General features: G+C 42.9%; 1 protein-coding gene across 2 annotated transcripts in view; it reads right to left on the reverse strand.

Moving 5' to 3' along the window:
- ADK (adenosine kinase) overlaps positions 1–17,908 on the reverse strand; it is a 272,458-nt gene extending 254,550 nt beyond the window's left edge. The window contains exons 1-2 of one of the 2 annotated variants that reach the window (XM_069019342.1): positions 17,768–17,908; positions 2,645–2,719 (exon numbers count right to left, since the gene is read on the reverse strand). In XM_069019342.1, coding sequence (XP_068875443.1) covers positions 2,645–2,719; positions 17,768–17,823 — 131 coding nt within the window. In that variant the 5' untranslated portion in view covers positions 17,824–17,908. Of the gene's footprint in view, positions 1–2,644; positions 2,720–9,233; positions 9,342–17,767 lie in introns of those variants that run through there. The other variant, XM_069019343.1, reaches the window with a different exon arrangement.
- Between the last annotated feature and the right edge of the window lie 45 nt (positions 17,909–17,953).

Consider the following 17,953-nt stretch of genomic DNA (forward strand, 5'->3'; position numbering starts at 1 on the left):
AAACCTAACAGAGGCTAAAGCTTCTCCGGCTCAGGTAATGCCAGACTGCTGGTATGGTCCGAAAAGCTCAGATGGGCATGGTGAAGTTCTGTTGTGATATAAATTAAAACTGCTTCTCCTACAGATAGTCTAGGAAAGGCTTAAAGCCCTCCAAGACTTGTCAAGACAGCAAAAGACTTTGGAGATCAGATTAAACCAAAATCCACTTTGAAAACAAAGTGACAGGGTTGTGCCTACAACCCAAGCCAAAAATACCCACCCAGCCCTCCAACACTGCTCATTTCCTCAAACCAGTATTACATGGCAGCAGGCTGTTTGGAATCTGCCCGGGTAGGACTGCATTATATATTTATTTTCAGGTTTATTTATAAGATGGATTGTCAGTCAATTGAATATTGTTAAAAAGACCACTTCCTACACTTCCTTATGCTGTTTCAATTTGCACTTTCTTAATGGAAGTTACAAAAATAAGCTGATTACAGGACTCATTTTAATAGTCTCATTTCATTGACACATTGATTAAACTTGCAACATCAAGTCCTTTATTCTGAACAAAGGTATTTGCTCTTAAAACTGACTGTACAAGAGAGGTGGATAAACTAACAGAAACACTGTAAAAGTTAAATGTATAAAATTCTTATGGATGTTTACCTCAACTCTTTTCCTATTTTCCTAAGCTACCTTCCCAAGTCAGAGCCCGGCTGGCCTGATGACCCCATTAAACATTCCCATCCAGTAGAAGATGTGAGAAACAGACTCCAGGTTGCCAAGATACAAAAATCTGACACTACATGGCTAGAGATGGATGCATGTCTCGCCTGACAAGAAAAGGGACTGCAATGATCAACAATTTCTCCTTCAAATGCTTCACAGTCCTGAAATGTCTGCGTTCTTGCATCTCCCTGCAGCATTTGAATAGATAACTTTATTCTAGCAGTCATTCTACAGCTACACTTTCTATTTTATCTCCCTTCACAAGCTGAGGAAGCGTGGGATCTGATTCCCATTTCAGGAAGTGTTGCAAAAGGTAGTTGGACATGGAGCAGAAACACTCTTGTCCGTTTGTTAAATGGACTTCTCTACACATGCTCACAAACAGGGAGAGGGATATCAAATCAGGTGCATGAGAAGGTGAACAAGCTCCTCAGTTTTGAGGTTATTACCAGAGCTATCACACTATCAGCAGGCTCCCTGTGGAACTGCTGGGCTTTAAATAATGCAGTACCCCACAAACGCATTTTGGCAGTAAAGAAATGCTCACAGAGCATATGCTGCTCCAGGAGATAATTTAATTTGTCTGACAGGACTCAAATTTGAGTACGTAAGACTTCTAATTTTTAAATTAAATTAAATTCTGCCCAGCACATCACATCCGGTGAAAAGCACAATGCACTCCTGAAGGATTTCAGTGCTGCAGTACAGATCCTATCATCTCTTTTATGTCAGCAATTTATAAGGATTAGTTGGGGGGTATTGTTGCATTGGGAGAAGGGCATTATTTATTTTTACTCGCTTTCAAGTTATTTCAGTGGAAACATGAGGCAGAGAATTACACCAGATTAATTTAGTTTTTTGAATATTGAAGACACAGACCTGATTTCTAAAGGTCCAGATGTTTGAATTTGACACACTCCATTACATTGTCTTTTGTCTCCAGCTTACAGTATAGAGGCTTTCACTTAAGCACACCTTTAGATAAAATTTGAGTGATTAAATATCGATGACAAAACAAATTATTGCTATTATTAAAAGCTGCAGAACAAAAGATTTGTGGCTGACAATACACATTCAAAAATACAAACTCTGCACCCATTCTTTATTTGGTGATGTGAAATTTAGTTTTGATGCAGTATTCCCATTAACAAAATAAAGAACAATTAGAGAAAAAAATTATTAACACTTTAAAAATTAAAGAAAGAATTGCAAGCACTCTGAAAGATCAAATCAACTTACAAACCAGAGAAAAAGTGGCAACAACAATAAAAAATGGAGCTCATACAGAAAGATTTAAAGCACACCTGTATTTTACACCTCTGGAAAAGACAGATCTCTAAGATGACTCAAGAACAAGGAAGCTTAATGCCAATTAAGCAATCCAGCAATATGGTTATATGGATGGTAGTGTAACAAGGAGGCTTAAGCAAGATAACAGACAACCTGATAAGAAGCAGTCCTGTTCCTGACTGATAAATTGGAGTATTTTTTTTAAAAAGGTGCATGTGCACAATTTTTCTTGGTGTTTTACAGAAATGGCATATTTACTCCATAGTCATCACTGAAGAGAGTACAGTAATAGTCAATCAAAACTAGCATACAAAGATTTATACAAGAGCTACCTAAATCTTACTGAAATTGATGACTCCTTCCAGTTAAAGGTTAGCAAAGACAGCATGAGGAGACTAGAATAAATTGATTAAAAAAACACATGAAAACACTGAAGGTTTTCATAGATACCACCACCACAGTTTCATAGAGCAAGAACAATCAAATAACAGATACCATGCTGCCTACTTCCAGCGTAAGGCCAGAACCCCAGAGATCAGCACCAACATAGCATTACACAAGCAGGTAGCCCTCCATTTATTTATGGGCACCATTCTGGAAACAAAGTTGGCATTTGAAAAAAAAAGATATCAAGACTTACTTGTCAAGGAAGTCCTTGTCCACAACTGCACAGATATCAAGCAGAGGATTTCCCATTCCAAACAGAACATTTTCACTGTAAGAGAATCAATTATTTCAAGTTAGCTTTGCATTGGTTTATTGTTCCTAGTATATGTAAAGACATTTTTTTTATTAGAGAGAAAAACAAAAAGATACACATCTTGCCCAGCACAGTAGACACATGGAGACCTAGCATATACACAGAGTCAAATTTGAGTGAACTACCCTCCTACAGTGATCTTTGATCAATACACAGACTGCAATAATAAACATATATGTATTCTGTTAAACTGCCATTTACTCAGATAAAGAACTACAGCTGCATGCCATACCATGTAGCTATAAAGGACGTCATTCAACTTGTAATACCAACTTTTAGACAGGGGGAGCAACACACCAGGGTATAAGAATTTCACTGAACACACTCAGTTGTTGGGTACCAACAAATAATTAACAATCTAAGTCTGTTCTAATAAAATGAAACAAAGAGACTATGGATTCTGCATTGTCAGCCATTTTAAACAGTGCAGCTGTCTACTGGTAGGATGTATGTACTTTTTAAGCGATTTGAAATTCACTGACTTCTATCACACAGAAAAAAGACATCAAAAATACTGTAGACAGTATTTTTGAGAAGGATAGTTTTAACTTTTTTTTCAGATTAATTCAGAAACCATGTGTTACATTTTCCTGAATAGCACGTACATGGGTGATAATGCAGTAATACCAAAGGATTAGATACGTGGCCTAGTGTCAAGCAGGAGTGAATGCAGCTGTTCCCTAAGGCTAAAACTACATCCAAACCCATCACATTCCTTGCCAAACTGACACCTAATGTCTCCAGTCAGCAAGGCACACCCTTGCTCCAGCCACCAAAGGTAGCTTCAGTAGCACCACCTACACAGGGTTTATGTGGCCAGGTTTTGGTAACCAGGGGACTACAGGGATGACTTCTGTGAGAAACTTCCAGAAGCTTCCACCATGTCTGGCAGAGCCAATCCCTGGTAGCTCCGAGCTGGACGTGCCACTGGCCAAGGCTGAACTAATTAGAAATGACAGTAACACCTTGGTGATAACATATTTAAAAAGAAAGGAAAAAAAAGTTATTGTGCAGATGTAATGCGGCCAGAGAAGAGTGGGGTGAGAACATGTGAGAGGAACAGCTCTGCAGACACCAGGTCAGTAGAGAAGGAGGGGCAGGAGATGCTCCAGGCACCCAAGCTGAGGTTCCCCTGCAGTCCATGGTGACTATCATGGTGAAGCAGGATATCCTCCTGCAGCCCTCGGAGGTCCACGGGGATGCAGAGATCCCCCAGAAGCCTGTGGAAGAGACCCACGCTGGAAAAGGTGGGTGCCTGAGAGGAGGCAGGGATCCCATAGGAGGCCCATGCTGGAGGAGGCTCCTGACAGGGACCTGCAGAACCATGGAGAGAGGAGCCCATGCTGAAGCAGGTTTCCTGGTAGGACCTGTGACTGTAGAGGACTCATGCTGGAACAGCCTGTCCTTGAAGGACTGCACTCAGTGGAAGAGTGACCCACGCTGCAGCTTGGAAAACATGATTAATAACCTTGATACTGAGACACAGCTAACCACGCTTTCAGTATCCTAGTTTTTGTTGTAGCTTTAAAGGCAGGCCTTTAGAGCCCATTTCACTGTAAATAAAATGTGGAAGGAGCTGCTTCGTGAAGATGGAGCCAGAGATCCAGCTCACTCCTAACAGGGATAGTTAATATCTGCTCAGTAAAAACCTGTAAGACTGACTAAATACTTTAGTCAGTGTGACAAACAACAGTGTTCTAAATAGCATAACCATAAGTTACACCTGGCTACAAGACAAGAGCGAGAGACAGAGACAGTTCAGAAGACATAAGGATAAAGGGGATTGCAGTTGAAGTCACAAGACAGAACGTTCTCTCCATTGTAAAACCTAAGTATTGCATAAGTAGTGCTGTAGGACAATGAATGAAGTCAGAACTCTCCAAGTGTTGAATGCAGATTTGTCCCAAGCTCTGTGTTCCTGTACATAATGTTTACCTGATCCTCACGTGCTGTGAAATTCTACACACCAACAGATTTATAACTACACTTAGACAAAAAAATACGCATCATGGATAACTTCTACCTAAGACAAGAGCCAGCACTTAAGTGGTCAATAAGCCAGAAAACAGCAGCTGTACTTAAAAAAAAAATCTGAAATACAGCTGCCATGCTGAGGTCACCACCTATGAAGAAGTTACAGTGCTCAATGGAAAAGCAAAATAGAAGCTACCAAGTTCTGTGGGCTGCAGAACATGCAGGTCAATATGTTTGAAGCAGCACAAGAACAACTTTGTGCAGAAGCTCTGTGAAGCCAATAACATGCGTACAAACTCCTCACATGTCAGCAGTGGCAGGCACTGGCACTTTCGGTGCCATTTAATCCAGGTTGCTCTTTCCATCGCACTAAGTCTTGCTCATTCCCAAGCCTTCCTTCTCCCACAATATTTTATAATCATCTCCATTCAAGTATTCCAGAGGCTGTATGTAAGGTGCCATTTGGAATCCAGTTTTAAAAGCTAAGGTAGCTGTCAGTAGAGACTAGTAAGTCCATGTTCAGAAACATTCCACTGGGCAAACTCTCCCCAAATTCAGTATAGTTGTTTCTCACAACTAAATGTAGGACAGGAGAACTTGACAGCTTTTTAAACACATAAAACTTAGAGCAGATTAACTATGATTTCTATGAAGAAATCAAGTTAAGTGTTATAAGCTGTTTACCTATTTTTGCAAATAATCTAAACACACAAGCTAACATATACTAATCTCTAGCCCTGTGTCTTCAATTAACATGTTTCTACATTTTTGGTTCTTCACCTACATGTTAGAATTACCTAAGTCCCAAGATACTAGAACTTCCATGCTTAAAAATATAAATTAACATTCCACTGGAAAAAAAAAAAAAGAAAAATCTATACACTTCATTTATTCTGGGGACTGGAGTTGTGTCTTTCCTTAACTGTCACTGCATTTGACAAAAATACCATTATGGGCAAAACGGGAAAAGTCTAAACAATTTCTAAGTCACAAATTTTTAGAAGTCAACAAGCAAATATTTAAGAGGTTGGACTTGATCTCAGAGGTCTTTCCCAACCTGACTAATTCTGTGATCCCCACTGTGATCAGCATTTTCTAATACAACAAACTGGAAAGTCCTACTGTTAAAGAGGAAGACTCAACTGTGTAAATCATTAGCATTTTCAACCTGACTAACCCAACACTGGCTACATTTAGTGCAACGCAAATCACCCTTCCCCTCTTGAGGAGCTGCAGAGTTTCTGCACTGTTATACTACTGCACTTTCTGTGGCACAACATGAAGCTACTTGGCTTCAGTTTGCTCCTCAGTAAAAATTTTAAAATATATCTATTTTTAAATCTCATATACTCTGTAAAGCCACATAAGCCTCTGTAAAAGCGTAAAATAAAACAAATATTTACGATTCTGGAGAATGCTAAATTTACAAGTACCCAGAGCAAAAAACTGAGGTATTAAACTGTCACATTCTCACCAAGCTGAAGACTTTGAACCTTACAGGCCTTATGTTTGCTGTTCAGTCACACTGGACATATGCAGTGATTAAAATTTCAGTGATTATTTCCAACCAGCTAGGAATAAAACATAGTGAGGAAGCAGTAATAATTTCCTGAAATTTGAGATTTCACAATACACAGGTTATTTGGCAACACATCTCTGCAACAGACACAGAACACACACCTGTAGTCCCCAGCCTCCTTGACTCTCCCCAGTCCCTTCTCTTTCATTGGAGTACAGGTATCATTCAAAAAGGATGTTCTTGTTTAACCCAACTAACTTATTACAAAAGAATATCTGGATCAGCTGTTCAAGAAGCAGGTGACAACTCCTTCGCCTGCACAAATTAAGGGCATATATAAACTGACTATGTGGTCAGCATGTATGTGTGTATATGCATACAAACAGAGAATACATATATTTGAACAAGATATATACTTTTTAAACTCTAAACTACAAATAAGATGTTCATATGAATCTAAATGTTGTTTGGACACAAAAATATGGTATCCATCTAGCAGGTAAAACTACAGAACAGTAACTACAGAAAGCTTTGATGTACATCACATTTACATTCTAAACACTTGACAAACAGCAATATATTTTATGAGTTTGGCTTTTAACTTTGGACTAGATGAAGTGTGAGTTGCAATTACAAGTTCAAGTAATGTAACTCATTAAGTATAAATAAATCTTCGCTTGTTAATTAGGCGTTTTGCTCAGACATTACCAATATGACTGATTTTACACAAATGGCCAGTGTTTCGCACCTTACTCTTATCACAAGTGGCAGAAGTAATAAAACTAAGCCAAACCATGTAAAAACAAAACAACAAACCCAAACAAATAAACAAAAAAGAACCCGCAACTTCAGTACTGAACTACCCTTCAACCTTTTTTAAGAAGTCAACAAAATTAACTGCAACTGAATGATCTGGAAAGCTGTGTCCAGTATCATGCTCTACTGCTGCAGGCATTTTTAAAAATATGGTCCTGATTCAAGTTGGCTGCTGAACATTAGCAGTACTATATCCAACTATCACACAATATTGTTATCATCCCATGCTGCTGCGCACTTCCGTGGAAGAGCAACATCAAAATATCAGTGAAAGCTTATTATTAGTTACTGGCACAGAGACAGAGGAATATTTTGGGCCTTTGGATACTGGCAAGTCAGAAAGCCTTAAAAGATAACTGACACATTTGGGTGTGCAATTGCATGGCAGCATGCTATATGCCTAGTCTTCCTTTTACAAATTTAAGATACAGTCTTGTAAGATCTAACATGCTAGTATTCCTAAAGGGTTTCACTATGCCCTTCAAAGTAAGGCAAAACAAGGCATGTTTTAAGCCTGTTCTCAGCATATCCCTTTCAGTCACAAAGTAATAGAGTTAAACCCCATATAACACAAAATTTGAACGTACCAAAAATTATTTAAATGGGTACTTAAAGCAAAACACCAATAGTACCAGATTCATAGCACTTGACTAGCTATAAGCTCTCAGTTAAGAGCATCCTTCTCTCATCCCACTTACCCATGTAACATCATTAGAAACAGGATACTTACTGTTAACCATAACTCACCTAACACAAAAGTACCTTAGAACTATTATTCCAGAGTTCAGACAATTTTCTTGCATCACTGGTCAGCAAATCACTTTAGCATATAGACCTTAAACACACAAGGTGGCCCGCAGGACTGCTCACATGCTTTCCTGACATAGGTCTTAAGCAAAGACAACATTTGGCTAAGCAGTTACATATTTACATACTGACTTAGAGGAACAACATCTTCAGTGAAGATTTCATTTATTATGAAATGTTTCTAGTCTTCTAAAGTGACACACTCACAGGTTCCAACTTTGAAAACAAGCCTAAAAGCTTTGGCCTTATGTAAGCAAAGCTGCCGCAGAAAAAAGTGTTCCACCACTACCCAGCTCCTTACACAGCTGCGCTAACTCCACAAGCTCCAACAGCGAAATACTACTGCAATTTCAAAGTTACCGTCTCGGTCAGAAACAGTGTGAATGAAACCTGATACACAGAGTTTGGAGGGTGGAGAGAAGAGATGGGAGAACTGCCTTGAATGATCAAATTGAACTCGGAGTCTGTAATTTTAAGCATTTCTTTAGCAGCTGAAGGCCTGATCAAAGGTTAGCGATTTACCTCACAATACAACCCCATCTGAGGATGAAGCTTTTGGGGGAAAAACTATTCACAGTTAACTCCTTTCACTGCATGTTAAGTTATGGGTTTGTCATTCTCCAGGTATCGCTGTTAGGCTGACACCACCACAGTTCCAACAGCCTGCCAAGAGCCTAGCCTGCTATTACGACCCTGCTTCTCGTTATTGGGGATTCTTTTAAAATTAGGTTCCAGTCACGGCAAGCTACAGCGAGGGTTTAAGGCTCCAACGCGGCTGCCGGAGCCCCACGACACGGATCCTCCCACGCCCACGGGCGGGACCCCGCGGCAGGCGGCGGCCGCCCACGCCCAAGCGCTACCTGTGACAGCGGCACCGCCGCCGAGCGACGCCGCACGCAGCCCCCGGCCACCGCCCCGCGGATCACCTGCGGGCCCGGCCCGGCTCAGCGCTGCTCGGGGCTCTCGCTCCCGATGCCGCTGGGCACCGGCCTCGCGCGGCGCCGCCGGGAGTGCCGGCCGGGCGCACCCACCTGCCCGCCAGAAGCCAACGCGGCGCCCCGGGAGCGCTGTCCCCACCGGGCTGAGGGGCTGGCAGGGCACCGGCACAGCTCTCCCTCCTTCATCGCCCCAGGGGAGCGGGCGTGCAGCCGCCAATCCAACTCGTGGCAGAGGGAGAGGGATGGGACGAAGCCGCGCTGCCCCACACCCTGATCACACAGCGGGGACAAGAGCCCGGCTGCGGCGGAGCATCGCGCCGGGCGCCCCCGCCCCGCCAGCGGGAGCGCTTCCCGCCGCCCCTTCCCCCGGGACGCAGGGCTGTGCTGCGGGCGCTACGCGGGGGCTCAGCGTTACCTGAGGGTGGCCATGGCTCCCCGACCGCCAGCGGCGGAGCCCCACTGGCAGCGGCACCAACACCGTCGCCTCTCCGCCCGGCGCCCGCGCCTCAGCCGCGACTGAGCGCCGGGCAGCGCTCGGCCGGCCCACCGCGCGCCCCGCCCCGCCCGCTCCCGCGTCCCACCATTGGCCGGGCGGCCGGCGGGGGCGGGCCCGGGCCCTGAGCGGCGGCCGCGCGGCGCGAGGAGCCGCGGGGCGCTGGCGACGGGCCCCGCGCCCCGGTTCGGCAGCGCCCGGTACCGAGCGGCGCCGCCCGCCCGGCACCCCCGGGTTCCTTGGCCGCCATCTTTGGTACGGGCGGAGAGCGCGCCTCCCACACAGCTCCTGCTGCTGTCCCCTCTGCCAGCCCCGGCGGCGAGTGTGGGAGACAGTGACAATTGACAAAAAAAAAAAAAAAAGTTTAGTGGCGGTAGCGCAGAGGTGCGGGGCTCGAGCCGCACAGCCCACAGTAAAGATGGCCAGCGGAGCCCCTGGCAGCGCTGCCCCTCGGGTGTCACGAGGCCGTGGGAACCGAGCGGATCCCCCCGCCCCGGCTCTGTCCGGGCCGCGGGCTGACGCCTGTCGCGACACACGATCGCTATACCCTCGACACGAACGCGTTTTCATTCTTTTTATTTAAATGTGCTTTGGGTCAGACGCGAAGCCGCCTCGAGAGACCTGCGGAGCCTCCCTTCCTCCGCAGGCGGCGGCCGCCGGGCGCGGGCCGGGCTGGCGAGCCCCTGCAGCACATCTCCTCATTCCGGGCTGCTGGAGCGCCTGGCAGCCACCTGTGGAACGCAGCGCTCCGGGTACCCAGCCGGCCAGAGGGCACGAGCGGAGACACGGGGAGAAAAGGGCAGCCCGTCATTGCCTACTCCCTTTTCTTATTCGCCTGACACTCTGGCAGAACTGTCGTATAAGAAAGGGGAAGAAAGCCTCGCTAAAGCCAGGTTTCTATCGTTACTCCTCATTTGGCTGTCAAAGTTACTGCCACACTGTGCAGATTTGGCATTTACTTTGTTAACGTACTAGCACCAGAAGCACTGATTCATGAAACTGAAGTCAATAGGTTGTTTTTGCCAAGAGTGAATCCCACGTTGTTAAGTACTGCTGTGTCACCTCTAACTAAATATTTAAACTTCACAACTTCATAGCCTGAAGTCTCCCTTCCTTTCCATCTACAAAATGGGAATATTGTCCTCAGAAAAACTGAAGCCAAACTTTCCATCTATTTCTGATTTTTGGGTCTCTCAAAGGAGATGATGCCAAAATATGACATGTTGATGAAGGTGAAGGATCTACATTGTCACATGAAAATAACAAGAAAATTTATGCTCAGTATCTGATGTAGGACAAATCTCCTAGGTTCTCTAAACCAGACACTCAAAAAGTAATCACCACTTATTGAACTCGCCACAAAATCCTCATTATTAAAGTGTGTCAGGGGTCCTGAAAAGTCAAATCAGAGTGAGAAACACATCCATCCCCTTACTGTTATTGCAACACAAGGTGCAAGAGGTCCTCAAATCCTGAGGAAGGTTTTTGCACTATATTGAAATGCAAATACATAGATCTATAATGGCTGTATCCTCTGATTCATGCGGAACAATTTATTATGTCTAGTTTAACAGTTTCAGTGCTTAATAGCCAAATCTCCGTTTTGTAACCTAGAAGGTGGGGGAGGAGGATCCCATCACCAGCAAATATAATAATAGCTACATAACTTGCTATTGTATATAACTATAGAATGCAGCTTGGTCTTGCTGGTTCTATCACTGTATTCAAAATAATAAAACCTGTTTTAAAAAAATCTAGTTGTAGATTCCCTCACAATTGCCTGATTTTAACAAGCACATAGAGATATGTAAAGAAAAATAGATATAATACTTTAACATGAACTATTTACAGTAATTTGTAACATGCAGCTGCATATTACGAATAGTAAGCTACAGAGTACGAGGCCAAATGAGGTACCATCACATTTCTAACTTTTTACCATTTAAGCATATCTTTTTCTAAAAAAATTAATAGCTTTTCATGAAATAGTATGTACAACACCTCAACCTCTGTCAGTAGCACTTTATAAGCTTCCAGCTATTCCCCATGCCCAATCATCTTGCTTGTGCTATCACATACTCGCAGGTTCTGTTGCTACTGACATCTTCAAGACACCACCCACCCCTACTACGACTTATCACTGGGCTTTTAGTCATTTGCCAGGGAACTTCTAGACATCCAGACATATAAGTGGAGAAACAGCCACCAGGGTATACCTGGAAAAATGGTCAGTTTTGACTTATGGTCATTCATAGATGAACTTCATGCTTGTGCCACAAGTTCAACTTGCAGTCCCACCATGTATGTGCTGGACAGACAGCCTGAGTTTGCTCAGCCTTCCTGACTCCTGACCTTCCAAACTCCCTCTGCCTGCCTGGGGCAGCTGACCTTGCCTTCACATGTGATTTGGCCTCAGAAATCCCTGAGATGGAATTCACAGCTTTTGCATCTAAAAATAGATAATGCCAGACAGGGTCTAGCCACAATTTCTCAACTGCTTTGGTTACTCTAGAACAGAGAAATCTTCATGACCATGTAAGTTTCTCTATATATGATAGACAACTTCCTTAGGTGATTTTAGATGTTTCCTTTCAAGCACACTATGAATTCAAAATGAACTCCACCCCTACCTGATAAAACAACAGGCAGGCGAGAACATTTAAAATTGTACTTTATTGAAGTACTCCATGAAACTCTACATGTTATATATTTGTAACTCGTGTATCCAAAAGATAGGCAATCTAGGCCTTAGCCTTGGACTAATGTGTTATGTTTTACACCACATATATTTGGTATAAATCTTCCAGTTTACAATATATAAACAAAAAGTTCCCTGTTAACCCTCATATTTCACTCAATTTCTTCAAAGTACAAAAGTAATGTTGATCTTAGGTAAGTTGTTCATCCATGTTTGCAAGACAAAAGGATGATCTTTTACATAATAGCCCCAGCAGACATTATAAAATGGGACTAGTGAGCAACAAATCCACAAATTCTCTTTCAATAACAGCATTTTGCAGAGCTTGCAGATATCTTCTGTTGTAACAGTTGTTTTGGAAACTTCTACAGAGAGAATTTAATATTTTGCAACATAAAATAAGATGCATTTTTAACTTGTATGGGCTCTACTTGCAAAGTATTAAAAATCTTTCATTATTTTAAAAATTCCATAATATCATCCAATTTCTTTTCATGTAGCTTCACAGACTCTTCTGCTGTAAAAGCAAAGGAAAGTCTGTAAATCTGCTAAGTCTTCAGCATATTGCAGACACCTATACTTTCTTCTATTTTATTCTAATCAAATAGCATGGCCCTTGAGACAGTTACAACTGCTTTGTACCACTGAATGTACAAGGAAAAAAAAAACCACAACAATCTTTCACTGTAAATGAAATCCCAAGGTAGCATAAAGCCAGCAAGTAGCTTTATCTTACCATATCCTTCAAGTGCAGAACAGCTTTGACTGTGGTCAAACAATCCTTATGGAAATTATTGCAGTTCAAAATGGAAAAAATCTCTTTCCCTTCCCTGAAATCTGAGTAATACCCAAAGACTTCTCTCCTTCACACAAAATGCATTGATATGATATAAAAAATAATATTTTGTACTACTATTGTGCATTATATGAATAATACCTTTTTAAGAATCAATTTATGTAAATAAAAAATGAACAGCCTTGAAAAAAACATCATGTTCACATGGTATCTGCAAGTTCCATTTACCTTTTTCAAGAAGATAAGGTTTTCCAATACATTGTCAGCAAATACTAATTAATGACCTTTAGATAGCAACCCATTCCCTGCTTCTGAAACTGGTTTTGTGAAATATTTGTGTACCATGCCTGTCTAAGTAACTACTAAAATTCAATATCACAACCTTGAATCACAAGCCAGAATTTTGCTTCAAACATTTCCACATGAAATATACCTAAGTAGAATAAGCCAAGGTCTTATTCTACAGAATTTCACTTTGCTGCACTAACACCATAGTCAGCTAATTCTACATTCATTCAAGTCTCTTTCCTGGGTGTCTTCCTTGTTTGCTTATAAGCAATATCAGTAGATCCAATAAGGTGAGCAATTCTACACAAACTGTTCTTTTAGTTGAAAAAGAAGGAACTCAAATCTCAGGAAAATTCACAATTTCAAGACTCAAGATGAAATAGGCCTATTTACACTGGCTCTTCTCTCCCAGGTAATCCAGCTTGCAAGCAGCCTCAGGGACAGGACTAGTCCCAGTGACCTCAGGAAGGCATCACAGCAAGGCAGAGCTGCACCTTTCTGCAGGGTATTGGCCAAGACTGTTATGTCTAAATTATTGTTGTGGGTGTGACTCTGCTGGCCAGGTGGGCTGCAGGTAACATCAGTAAGGGGAGAGAGCGAGCTTGTGGTCCAGAGAACAAAGAGCCTTCTCACAACCTCCTCTCTCCTCAGGTTACACACTCCCTACCATAAAGCAAGCAATTACTTCAATTAAAAGGATGAAACACCATAGCAAGCTTCTCCAAAACAAGAACAGAAAACTGTGGAAACATGACACATGCTGTGCAAAATCCCAGAGGATTACATCAAGGCCCAGGTGAAGACGTGTCAGCCGAAAGGGTAATTTGAGAGTTACACATCTAAACAATGGAAACCAGTGCCCGAACTGTAAGAGCGGGGTAGTTTCCATGCTGCAGTCATTCCGGTTTTGGGTATATTTCTATCAACACAAGTTGGAAAGGAAGGTGACTGCTGTTACATGCTAAACAAAGCAAAATTAGCCAAGTCTGTTGCTAGTGTCCTCAAGCGTATCTGTTTGTCTGGTTTCTAAAGGAGACTAAATATTCATCTAAAGAAGAAATCTATTGCTTTAATTCAAACAAACACAGTGAAGTGCTTGAGCTTCAGATCATTCTTTGACCTGAGGACATTACGAGTACCGACATGGAAAACACTACCTGTATTTGCAGATATAAGAAATAGGAAAGTATGAAAACTATAAGCCATGAAGACAAAAAATGAAAAGAATACAAATGGGGAAGCAAGGTGAAATTAAAAAAAAAACACAAAAAACCAACACAACAAATGAAGAGATAAAAGAGAAAGAAAAATTATTTACTAAATTCTAACTCAAAGCTTTGTCACAGCTAATTTAAAATATTTAGAATATTCTTTCATTTATAAAGAGTTGATTAAAGAATAAGCTAAATTAAAAGTCAACTTATGAAGAAAAGTAAAAATGTATGAAATTAGCAATATTTTTTACAGCTGCTAGTATCAAGCTTTCTAAAATCTAGTGGAACAGTAATGACAAAGGACTGCTTTTGATAACAATTATGCACAGAGTATTTGATAATTTATTCTTAAAAGGAAAAGATGTCTAAAAGTAACAGAAGAGGAGGAATATTGTACTTTGTACTTTTAGTATGAACTATTTGCCAAACTCAATGCTTACATTGTCTTCATGTAGATAAACTGATTTGTTCAAACAACTAGCCACGTCATGACTATTCAATCAATACAGCAGCTGCAGAACAGCCAGAAGGTCATAATGCAGCACAGGGAGACTTGACAAGTTTGTGTGCAGAAGGAAAAAATGACCATGCATATTTCTATACAGACATGTACGTATAAGCTCAAACATTTCTACAGAAAACATCCAAATTCTTTCATAACTGTACCAGGCCATTAACAGAATCTGCTTGCGGTTTTCCCAGACTTCCATAACAAAACCAAATATAAAAGGACACAAATCCTTAGTAATTCTCCTCTAAAGTAACACCTCATGATGTTTCTAGTAAGTTGATGCTGCGACTCAGTGACAAGCCATTTGCAAGCCCATTTTCTGTTCAAACAGTATAGTTTACAGACATACAATGATATTCTACTTCACACAGCAGAGATGCAGTCAGAAGCCCGAAACAAGGCAGCACACATTAATGGCCTTGCCTAAAGCCCATTGGTTTGTAGTGGGGATTTGCACCCGTCAATAAAGACAATGCAAAACCTGTCGCCCAGCAGATGAATGTCAGCACAACACATTGTTGAGCTGGGAATGCCAGTTTGGGTCTCGGGCTTTGTGTGCTGCTCACTGGGTGGCAAAAGCCAACCATCCTATACTGCTTTCAAACAAGTGTAGCTTCCTGAACACAGTCAGCTTTGCCTACCTCACGAGGGAGCAATATTTGCTCTCCTTTGTCTGAAAAGATCAAAAGGGTCTAAAAATGTATCCATGAAACCTCTATGAAGCCACTTTGACAGAGAAATGATGACCAAAAAACAACAGGGAAAGGAAACATTTGCTATTGTTGATGAGATATAGCTTATATGGCACAGCAGAATTAAATTCTTTTGTCACTTTTTAATACTAAAATAGTTCTCATGGTAGTCAGAGGAAAGGTTCAGGTTGATATCATGGGAGGATAAATACAGTACAACCATCCTTGTTGAATCCATTAGACGTGGTCTTCTGAAGAGGCTAGAGAGCCTCAGATCTACATGTTGAGAACAAGGAATTGTTCTCTACAGTCGCCTCAAATTCTTGGTGTAACAAAGTTATTAAGCCCCAAAACTTTCAAGTGATTTTTCACTTCTTTTCTAATCTATAGATGAACTGTTTCCAAGCATAGGTACCAGTGCTTTGCATTAACAACTTAACCTCATTACAAATACAACCAAGTAATGGAACCTCAACCAGTCTGGTACCTTTCCTAGTGGCTTTTAAGTCCCACAACAGCACTAAGCCAAACATGTTCTTGCTACTACATTCAAATGAGTGTTGAGGTCTGCCAAATCTAGTCCAACCACCAACTGCTTCATGAGTTCAACCTGTGGCCCACAGCACACATTAACTTTATTTGATCACCAGTTAATTATGGCATTTCTCCTCTTATGAAACAGAGCTGGAGCCTATTTACACTTCCTCTTGAAATAACTTGCAGCAGAATTAGCATATGCAAGTTCTAACAACATTCCTCATGTTTTAGCTATCATACCTTACAGAAGTAGTATTTGCAGTTTAGTCAGTTGTTACCAGAGCACGTCACCATTGCCTTTCATTCCACTGCAAACAACCTTTAAATTTTTAACTCAGTACACCAGTAATATTCTCAAATTTTAAATTTTTTCTTGTGTTTCATGTTAAAATGCTATTTCCTCTAATAAACTTTATAAACAGAAACATTGCAGCTGCCAGTTTCTTGCCTCGTCTTGCTTTAAGGCCCATAACTGAGATAACTGTTGCTTTTTGATTATAACCTTATCCTGCTAGCAGCCTGCCATTTATTTGCTTTCAGAGCTCAGTTACATCTTTCCTCTTCTACTATCTGCACCTGAGTTTGTCAACCATTATTAAACTTGAAAGTCACTTGGCTGCCAAAGAAGCAAGTACCCTGACTTTGACAAATTTAATAGGATTAGCTCTTTCAATAAGGACATCAGTGCTAAAAAAGACTGTTCTCATCTCAGTACTAAAGTACATCTCTTTTATGCTATATTTGAGCGGGTTATTAGTTATCAGTTATCGCCAAGATAATTTTGGGCCTTATGTCATTAGTTCTCTTCATACACTGAACACTTGGAAGTCAGCTATCTTACAATTATATTAATATCGAATAATCTCGAGAAAACAAACCTGAAACTGCACCAAAAAAAGCTGCTCTACAGCTCTCAGTACTCAAGAGTTCTCACTTTGACCGTGCATCCTCCATTGAGAAACCTAACATTTTTCTGCTATGACACTTAAATGACTTGTGTCTGTGCAAGCCATCATTCAGATGGGATTCAGTCAGTGCTATTATACTGTGATCACAGAAATAAGGAAGTATAGTAAATCGCACGGATTATTTCAATATGAAAATATTTTAAAATATCCACGTGTCTTGAAGACAATGTAACTGTTAACGCGGATTTTCATATTCCTGTCTAACGGGGACAGAGACCCTCGTACGAGTATTAATGGGGGCATTTTTCAGAGGCTTTCAAAGGGGAAGCAGCCGAAATGACAACCCCAGCCGGGCACTAGTACAGGGGCCATCGCTCGGGGCAGCGTTCCGTTTCAGCGCACGACCCCATCCAGATGCTCAGCAGCTCATTCGCACCGACCGACTCGACCCCAGGGCACGGCGGGGCCCCCGCGCCGCCCACCCACCGCTGCCCCGGCTGCGGGGAGCCCAGTGCGGCGGCGCCCGCGGGCACCCGCCGGGCCCGGGCAGCGGTACCGCGGCAGGAGCCGGAGCAGCGCGGCGGGACGGCCCCGCCGCCGCCTCCACGTGCGCCCGGTGCCGCGGCGCGGCCGCCCGCACCACCGCGCGCAGCCCGGCCGAGCGCAGCCCGGCGCGGCGGGACCCTGCCGGCGGACTCTGACCACACCGCGGCGGCGGCACGTGTCTCGCCCTCCGCCGGGGGCAGCACCAGCGACCCTCCGCCATCCCCCGGGGTTGCTCGCGAAGCAGAGCCCGTCCTGGCGCCCGTTACCTCAGCTGCTTCTGCTCCAGCTTGAGCTTCTTGGCTTGCGGCTCCCCCGCTGCCATCTTCGCGCTGGGCGGCGTGCGGCGCGCTCCGCTCCCCTCGGCCCGCCCGCCGGCCCCGGCCCGCCCCGCCGACCGCGCCGGCACCGCCACCGGGGGGCGGGGGCGCCGGGACGAACGTACGGCCGCGCCG

This window comes from Aphelocoma coerulescens, chromosome 6 (assembly GCF_041296385.1).
Source record: "Aphelocoma coerulescens isolate FSJ_1873_10779 chromosome 6, UR_Acoe_1.0, whole genome shotgun sequence".
Classification (NCBI taxonomy): Eukaryota; Metazoa; Chordata; class Aves; order Passeriformes; family Corvidae; genus Aphelocoma; species Aphelocoma coerulescens.